The 9,907-nt window shown below is 36.5% G+C and overlaps 1 protein-coding gene across 1 annotated transcript in view; it reads right to left on the reverse strand.

Annotated features, from left to right (window-relative positions):
• FBXL13 (F-box and leucine rich repeat protein 13) overlaps window positions 1-9,907 on the reverse strand; it is a 59,645-nt gene that overhangs the window by 21,986 nt on the left and 27,752 nt on the right. The window contains 5 exon segments of the mRNA XM_068189264.1: window positions 2,469-2,604; window positions 3,671-3,865; window positions 4,021-4,094; window positions 4,427-4,461; window positions 4,464-4,517. Of these exon segments, the coding sequence (XP_068045365.1) occupies window positions 2,469-2,604; window positions 3,671-3,865; window positions 4,021-4,094; window positions 4,427-4,461; window positions 4,464-4,517 (494 nt within the window).

Here is a 9,907-nt window from a genome sequence, read left to right on the forward strand (position 1 = left end):
GCTCAATTTATCTGTCTTGTGGGAGAAAGAAAACTGCAAGGCTTAGCAACACAGTGTAATCAAAAAAGCCTGTTTTTTTGCCAAGGTCGTGGGTTGTGCTATGTCAAAACTAGAGTAAGAAGAAACACAGCATTTTAAAAGGCTAGCTGTGGCAGGCAAAGAGAAAGAAAACATTTTTGTTGTAGCATTGTGGGACTAAATTCAAGGCAGCATACATTTAATTCAGATATAATTTTATGATAATTTAAATGAGCACATTAAGTGAAGTCTTCTTGGATTCCCTAACCCTCTTTATTTAGCTTAAGTTTTTTATTACTTTCTGGCCTCCATAAAAGATGCAGGCATTATAATTTTTTTCACATTCTAATTTTTTTGGCACAAACTTTGTGTTAGAACCAAATAATGAAGTTCTTAGTCAGAATTGTGTCTGGACAGTGACTGAGTGAATAGTCTATGGAAAGTTTTCTTGACAAGGATTCTCTTTCTCTTAGATTTCTGTGTTCAGAGCAAAGAGTTTGTGCCCAAAGTAAAAGTAATAGCTTTCACGAGGCAGGACCTGCCAATGTTTAACCTGACTCTCCTCAGTGCTTTTTGTTTTTTACTTTCCAGTTTTAGCAGCTTGACATATCAAAGATACCTCATTAGTAATTCTTTCATTGGCAATTGTTTTCTAGACCGCAATGGAGAGCAGTGCCTCTGCTGGAGCTAACACTCAGCTCTCTTAGCTTAGCTCCTGAAGAACCTTAGCTCCTGAAGAACCTTAGCTTAGCTCCTGAAGAACTCCTGAAGAGTTTAACCTTACACTTAAACTCCATCTCTGACCCTAAAAGAGAAATATAGGCAATATTTATAATCACTACTTTTCCTAATCTGTACAAGTCAATACACAATTTGCATTCAGCAGCCAACATTGAAGATAAGCAAAAATTAATGATATTTTTATATCATTATGATATTAATGGTATTTTTAAACTAGACCTTTAGACCCCCCAAAGAGTCAGAATAATTAATTGCTTAATTAGACAGATGCTGCTTTTTGGAATGGCTGAAAAACTAAGCTTTCTGAAAAAAAGTCTGTTGGAGATAATGAGAACCTCCATTAGTTCCAGCACTCAGAAATGATCCCCATTCCAAATGACAGAGCTTGGGAAACAAATCTAGGAAGAATCAGAACGTGATTAAACATTTCAGAGTAATATTTGTACTAATATATTTTTTTTAATTTAAGCAACTGAAATAATTTTAAGGAAAAGTGATCTAGCACAGCAGCAGCAAAATTCACCAGCAGCATTTGTATGCAATGGCAGTTCATGAAGAGTTAACCTGAGCCCTTCCTCAGAGTGTTTCACTTAATCAATTGCATATCTTGCACATAGCTAACTTATAACATACACAGAGGATATTAAAATGAAGTAGATAGAAAAGCTTTCAGCCAAGTTGAGAGATTTGTAGACCTGACTACAGCTTGGGTGTTTCAATACAGTTCAGATCTCTGGTATGTTTAACATTACTGTACAATTAGCTTCTCAATGCATTCCCAGCATTTCTTTTGTGTTCCCTGATGAAAAAAAAAAAATTAATCCCAGAATTCTGTAGGACAGCATCATATTTTGGCTTGTACAGTTTGTTGCAGCACAAAGAATCACTGCAAATCCCAAAGTCCCAGCACTACTAATAAACTGATAACCTGAACAGGGCCTCATTGTGTGACCACAAGCTACAGTAGAAGCTAGAATTCATAAAATCACCCTGCAATAATTCAACCACTGTGACAGTTTGGGTGTTATTTCACAGTGCAGTTGGTTTTCATTCAAGAGGACAGATAAATTTAAGCAATGCAACTTCAGAATAACTAACTTTCATAAAGTCCATAAGGAATGCTGAGCCTGGCAACCAAGTCAACTGAATTTAAATGGTTAATAATCTCAAACCACACTGAGCTTGAGAGCTGAAATGGCCACATTATAACTTTTTAAATAATCAATATATGAATACACAGCTGATCAACAATGTGACAACACAGGCCATACACTGCTTTATCATACATGAGGACAAGAATGCCATCATTCCTAAACTGGAGTAATGTGCCAGGGAGATGAACCACTACATTGCCTGTGTCCATTTTTAGACATGTTTTTACTCACATCTCTTAATTCTAAAAATCATGATCTATTAATTTTCTTTTTTCGGTATTCACATGTAGTCATTTCCTATAATTAAGAATTCTGATTGGTAGATTTGAAATCCCCATTTTCCATCCCCCTGTGCCATTGAGGGGAGGAGACAGAGAATTCAAGGGTGAAGCTGAGCGCAGGAAGAAGGAAGGGGTGGGGTGAAGGTGTTTTAAGATTGGTTTTATTTCTCATTACCCTACTCTGATTTGATTGGCAATAAATTAATTTATTCCTCCAGGTCAAGTCTGGTTTGCCTGTGACAGTAACAGGTGAATGATCTCTCCGTGTCCTTACCTTGACCCACAAACCCTTTGCTGTATTTTCTTTTCCTGTCCACTGAAGTGGTAGAGCAGCTTTGGTTGGTACCTGGAGCCCAGAGTCAACCCACCACACGAGTTTAGATGTGTTAAAATCTGTAACTTTGCTAATGCTGAAACGTTTGAAAGTGTCTGGAAAAGCAATGAAATAAGAGTGGATTTCTACAATACCCTTACTAGCGCTTAAAAAATTTTGTTAGGATAATCCAGCCATTCTTTAGCAGTAGAAGCAGTAGACACGTGCAAACACATTCACAGCCCATGATTTGGCTGACAGACTGGAAAACCCAGCCTGCTAAATGTTAAACCAGAAAATGCACGCAGCTGTCCCACCTGCCCAGCTAAACTACCAACAGGATAATGTGGTATTGTTCCAGCACTTTTCAATGCTCCTACAGGCAATATTATCAGATTTTTATACACCAACAGGCACAAAAGAAGCTTTTGTTACACTTTAAAGCAGAATCCCTAAAAGTTCTTATGTTGTCAGAAACTTTAGGATTAACAGCAATTCCAACTTCTTTGTATTATTTTATAGGTCTTTTAATTTTGGAATATTTGTAAGCATTTCCTTCCCTGTTCTCTCTCACCCTTGACTCTATCACTGTACCACAAAAGAGGGATCAAATGTGCAGCTTTGGAACTCCTTCCATTTGTCTTTGTTTCTAGAAAATATATTCTTCCTCTAATATATACATTATATTCTTCCTCCTAATATATACATTACCATGTTTTCTTGATAATTGTAAAAAATTGTCAGTTTTATTTATTTCTTAGTATTAGTAATAAAGTATTACTTCAATATTCACAAAATTAAATAATATCCAAGTTTCAAGAGAATTGTGACAATGGAATTGTGACAATTGTCTTTGGTTATCATATTCTTCTTCATAGCCACATTCCAGCACTATAATATGCCATGGCTATTAAGTGACACTACATCAACAGTTATTTTTTTTTGCTTGAACTGGAGTAACAATGAATGGATTTTTGAAAACATGATACAGGAACAAAAACTATGTGTATAATATATTTTTCAAAATATTAAGATATCTATACTTAGATTCTAAGCATTTATTTTAAAAACTGAAAGATGTGTTAACAGGACTTATTAAAAGTTAAATTAACTTTAGTACAATCCTTTTGCAATGGTTACAGAAATCTGATGTGATCTAGTGCCTTGTGCAGTCTGCCATATTCAGTACAAGGATATGCTTCAATGGGGAAATCATCTTAACACCATCTTCTGTTATCTTCTGGCAATCAGCCATATGAATGTGCCTGATGTATAGGCAGCATTTACTCATCAGCTTGAAACTTAAATCAGTATTTTGGTTATTCCCCGTTGAAATATTTAAGATGTAAGTTACACATCTGACACACATTAAGAGCATGATCCAAATACCCACTGAAATCAGCTGAAAGATTTATTTCAAATTATCTGAATGAACTGTAAAAATACATAATCCTAATTATTTTTTGATCATTATACTAACATTCATTGCTGACTTTAAAAGTTTACATTCTGCAAGGATTTTAAAGTTGTGTCAGAAAGTTTTGGAGAGTCAAGAAAGAAAACAGACATTACCTTTTGAACCAGAGCCTTTGAAGAAAAAAGGTGAAATAAAACATTCATATGCTTATGCTGACACATAAAAAAAAATCAGCAAATAGTCTCCATATAATACCAAAATTCAAACATAATCCATAAATCAAACATACCAATGAAAAAGAAGACAAACTGAAGTTTTCTGACAGTGACTGCAAGTGAGCAAGATTTATAAGCATAATTAGACAATAGTTGTAAAAAAAATTGTTTGCTTAGAACGTCTCCTCTTGAATTGATTCTTACATCTTTTAAGTCATTTGAGAGGATAGCTCAGTTCCAACATCATAAAGTTTCTCAAAAAGTACAGTTTATTTTCAGTTTCTAACTTAAATACATCTGTCTGTAAAAGTTAACATTTTGCTAATAGCAGATCTTGAATCCAATTGCAGCCATTGGCAGTATTTCTGAAGACATCAGCTCAAATTTACACAAGAAATTAAATGTCTATGTCTTAGCAAGCCTAACAAAAACAGTAGAGGAAAAGCTTGAGATCTCCTCAATGCTTTACCATATTACCATAAGCACCTAGATGCTCACTAAAACAAGAAATGCATTCATCTCCCTAAAAGGAGATCCATGAGGTATACATATTACTCTGAAATTTGAACATAATCTAAGGGATCTGTTAAAAAAATGTGTCCTCTAACCAAGCAAGAGTCAAGTTCAAAATTTTCTACAGCTGACACCATTTATGGAAGTTGCAATGAATGTTACTGCCTCATTATTCTACCTTTGTTTTCCCAACCTTATGATTTATTCACCTATGGTAGATGTTGAAATTCAGTTTGAAGCAAGTTCTGAATGTAATAAAATATCTTCATTGTTTCTTTCCAGATCCACAGTAAAATGTGTGTTAGGTTCTGAGTGGGTACAAGGAAAGGTCCTCTGCAGTCACAATAATATTGAGCTCTTCTACCGAATCCTTCATGCAGGACCACAACAACTGCTCTGCCTACTCTAACAGTGCAACATTCAATGAAATTACAAATGGACTGATGGATCTGTCAATTCAGTGTATTCCTTTTATCACTCCAGGGAGACAATTCTTTAACTACTTAAATTCAACAGATGTCCATTCACTCTTGGGCATACAAAGTGTTTCTTTTGACATATAAATGCTGTGCAAATGACAGTTTCTTTTTAGCTTCTACAGAAAACACAGATCTGAACGATTTCTCCCCATGAAGTAGTCCCCCTGATATTCGCATGTAGAGATCTCACAGTTTTCCAGGGTTTTTAAGCTGTGTAATATAACAGTTCATGGTTGGACCTGGGGATCGTAGAGATCTTTTCCAACCTTAATGATCGTATGATTCTATACTAACCCTGTGCAGCTCAGACTGCAGCCCCAGGAATTCATTTGCAAAACACCCACAGAAAAAAAAGTAGTCTGGCATGTCCTCCTGGGTACCAAATAAGGCCTGTGGAGAGAAGAATCCAAAGAAGGAATCCTGTAATATAAATAGACTGGGAGAGATTTTTGCTGTGCCCCACCTCTCCAGCTGCCGCAGAAGCCTGATGTGCTTGGCTACCTTGCCTAAGGGGAGCAGCAGTGTAAGGCACAGGCTTTGCTCAGGGTATAAATGTTGTCTGATAGTGGACACCACTAGCAGACGGGACATGGTCACAGAAAAGCAAGCCAGAAACTGAGCAGCAGCTGATCACCCATCACACCTCAGTATGGTAACAATCCACCAGGAGGTGCTCCCACTTCTTGCTCTTTTATTCTCCAGCATTTGTAGCACATGACTGGTCCCCACTACTACTTATCAGTGGAAATTAGAGTCAGGCTGCTTGCTTCTATCTTACATTGAGTGCGGAGATTCACACCATGGTTTCTGGTTCTTCTTTCTGAAAATTTAATGTTTGGGTTCCTTTTGCATGTGAGGTGTTTTTTAATGGAATAAATGACTTTAAGTTATAATCAAGGCAGACTGTCTTTTCCTTTCTGGCATAATGCCTCATCTTTTAACTTATGCCCAGGTTGGCTTGCTCTTTATTTGCAGGCTGAAATGGCCTTTTAAACAGATTCTTTGTCAATTTTTTAAATGCTTTGATGTTAAATGTCTTTTCTTAAAGGACTGTGGCACTCTGCACATTTTCCCTTGTGCAGAGGGATGCCAGCCCAGAGGCAAACAGGCTTCATGTCTGTCAAAAGTATTCTTAAAGTTTTTGTGCAGATCTCACAGACAGACAGACAGACAATATGGTGAGGCTCATAACACACACTGCCACTTTTAGCACTGTGGATGGAAATAGTCTGCTGTGTTTTGAGTTCAGGACAAGTGTAGCATATTTGTTTTTCTACAGTGGGTCTGTAACAGCCTGCAAAATGACAGAATGAAAACACTACCATCAAAATAAATGGAGGAAATATTTTACTGGTAATGCATTGTGATATAAATCCCATCAAGTCCCATGCCTCTGACAGCTGGCTGTGTTCAAGGTGGGGGCTGATACGGTGCAGCTATGTTATCCTGGATCAGCCTTCTCCAGGAACAGCTATACTCTAAGAAGCAGACGAAGAAGGAAAAAAAGCAGAATCTTGTGAGGCTGCACGAGAGGTGGCAGACAGGGATTATAAGAAAAGAACCATAACAACAAGCAGGTCAGAGCAGGTACAGCCTGTTGGTGCACTCCAGCCTCTTATACCACATCCAGCTGAGATGTGTCTGTTGGACAAAAGGACACTGTGGCTTTGGGAATGTGGTTGATATGGGCAACACATCAGTGAGGATCTGCAGATAGTACTGCAGACCTCACCATCAGCATGGATAGTTTGGGTTTGCCCACCCCAAATGATTGCAAAGCAACCAGGGGCAGTGCAGGGCTACTATGGCAAAGGCAATCAATCCTCTTTTCTACTGGTAGTGGTCATCAGAAGATAAATGTCAGTAGGGAAAGATGTGTGCTAATTCTCAGGACAGAATATGAAAGTCAGTTGTCCAGATTCTAGTTTTTACTCACTATTGGTATGTGCAATGTGACATAATCCTGTCTTGTTTCCTCAGCCCAAAATATTCACCATGTATGCAAGGGAGTAGCTTAATGATGAATATCTGACGGATGTATTGGGAAATCTATACTTTCTGCTGATCAAGAAGCAGCAATTGCTTTAACATGGCATGACCAAGTCATTCAAGCAAGAGTTTACCTAACTCTGCAACAGGCCTCTTCCTTGTTGGCTCTCAAGCAGCACAACAGAAAAATATGAATCCTGGGATCTCTGTATAGCAAAGAGCAACAAAGATCCCAAGACAGACCTGAATCACCTCTGGAGACCTCTCCCACTATCTAATTGCAATATAGATATATTAAGTTAATTTTCTAGGTACTATCTTAGATGCCTAAAATAAAGTGAAATTCCCATTCTCAAAAGGAGAGATGGTGGGAAGCAGGTAATCAGATCAAACTCAGAAATCCTGACAGAAATAGCATGCCTTTTTCTAGAATTCAGTAAGGATTGTATAACGTTAAATGCAGTCTAAAGGACTTTTCATCTCTGTCTGGAAAACCACTGTTTGCTTAACATAGACATTTGATACCACAAATAGCAGAAATCTAGTGCTCTCCTCCATGCAAGACAAACCAAATTATAGGGAAACAGTTAATAATAATACCACTGCACAGATTGTTTCTAATTTCTTTTTTACTTGAACTGGTTTTTTACTTGAAACTGGATAATAGATCTCAGGCATCAGGTTGAGAAAGTTCCAGTATGAAATATGCATTCAGATAAGATTAAAGAAAATTAATCAACATTTAGATCTTTCTGCAATCATATGTATTTCTCTTTCCTTTATTTCTAGAACAATAAAATCTTAAATTTCTTTTCTAAGTTCCCTATGGATTCGCTATGGAACTTCAGGCACTCTCAAATATAAGGTATAGAAATGTGAAATTTCTTTCACATTTTAGTAAAACAATTGCTTTCTCAGCTCACTTGGAATTTCAATGTTTAATAGATCGCATCAAGAGTGAACAGCTTGGCCTGAGAATCAATGTTAGGATACATATGGAGTTTAATACTGTATTCTTTGCCCCATATGAGTAAAATCCCACTTAAACCTCATCTTTCAAACCAGTTGTGAGGAAGAACATTGAGGTTATTGAGTCTTAGATCCTACAAAATTCTGCAAAACAGACTTTTCTGGCATGACTCAGTAAAATCATTCTATAAATGTCTAATTTTTCTTGCATATACAGATCAGAAGTGAATGCAAAAAAATTGTAAATGTAAATAAAATTAGGTAAACAAGTAAAATATAATTCCTTGTCTTTAGGAGTTTTCAGTCTAATATTCAGTAAATTACTGTCTTGGGTTTTTTTTTATTGATTGCATAATAGTATACTATGATTTGAAATGAAAGTACAACAAAAAAACCATGGAGCAAACCATAGCTAAACATCTGTCCCCGTGGATTTAGAAAATAATTGCAGTGAAATGATGAAATGCTTACAAGGATATCAAAGTTCATTTAATTTAACCTTTCTATAGTTTCTTATTCTGAAGAATATGGATACACAGATTTCTTATTCAGGTTTGGCTTTTTTTGCTACACATACACTACTTTACAATTCTATCTTTCTCCCAGAACTGATTGGATTTGTGGAAGCCAGCCTGCAAGGCAGAACTCTGTCTACAGCACAGAAGGGATTTTGAAGAAACACTCCTGTGATTCCAGTATTAGCAATACACTGAGGATAGAAATTTGAAAATCAACATTCAGAATTGAGGAAGCACTCTCTCTCTGGGGCATGTGGGACTATCTTTTTGTATCCTGTGTTTGTCAAGAATCATAAAATGAATTGTGACATCCTTTCAGATGTTTGGCACAATACACTGATGGCTCAACTCCACATGTTATTTTTCTTTTAGTTTTCCACTGTCCAAATAAAAGCACTTATATTAACATATTCCTGAATTAGCATTTTCCTAAAATAAATAACAGAGCATTTGTAACTTATAGTATTCTTCAATTACACAAGTTTGTATTCAGGAAATATAAACAATAATTCTCTTTTTCAATAAATAAAGAACATGGATCAGATTTGCTCCCCAAGTGATGGCTCCTTTTTTGTTGCTTGATACATCTCAAGAAGCCAGAATTTGCCAAAACGAGAATTCTCCCAGTGAAGCCAGAGCAGGAGGAACACAGATGTAGAAAACTGGTGAAGTCTACATGTAGGCTTCTCTGACACCCCTGCAAAGCAGATGTCAAGAAACAAAAGGGACAAATTATTTTTTCCTAGTGGCTTGTGTTCTCTTATCCAGCTGTTGCAACCTACAGCAAGTGACAGACTGCTGTAACACATTTTGGGCATGACATGCAATTGCTTTTATACCCTCAGGTCTTTCCAGTTTTGTGTCTAATAGCAGAAAATTTTCCACCAATGCTGTTCAGTTTCAGAAGGAGAACAAACGGATCTTAGGCTTTCTAGGTGGGGCTCTAAGAATGTCAATGGTATTATAGGATGCCTTTTGAACAAGACACAAGAGAATCGCTATATTTTTATGAAAATATGTTGAAGCTCATTAACAAAAATATTTACTACCTGTGCCATATGGATAAAATCTTAATTACCATGACTTTATGCAAAAACCCCCATGCCTACAAATTTATCCAGTATTATTGTCATGTATGAACATAATAGTCAAAGAAAAGATTGCCCTGTTTTGTAGCAGTAGACTAGAAAATGTCTGCTTAAGTCTCACTTTTCTGCTTCTGTTTTAATGAACTAATTAAATGCCTTGGTCCTTAAGTTGCTACTCACACAATAATTAATATAATCACACATTTACAGCT

The sequence above is a fragment of the Anomalospiza imberbis genome, chromosome 5 (genome assembly GCF_031753505.1).
Source record: "Anomalospiza imberbis isolate Cuckoo-Finch-1a 21T00152 chromosome 5, ASM3175350v1, whole genome shotgun sequence".
Taxonomy (NCBI): Eukaryota; Metazoa; Chordata; class Aves; order Passeriformes; family Viduidae; genus Anomalospiza; species Anomalospiza imberbis.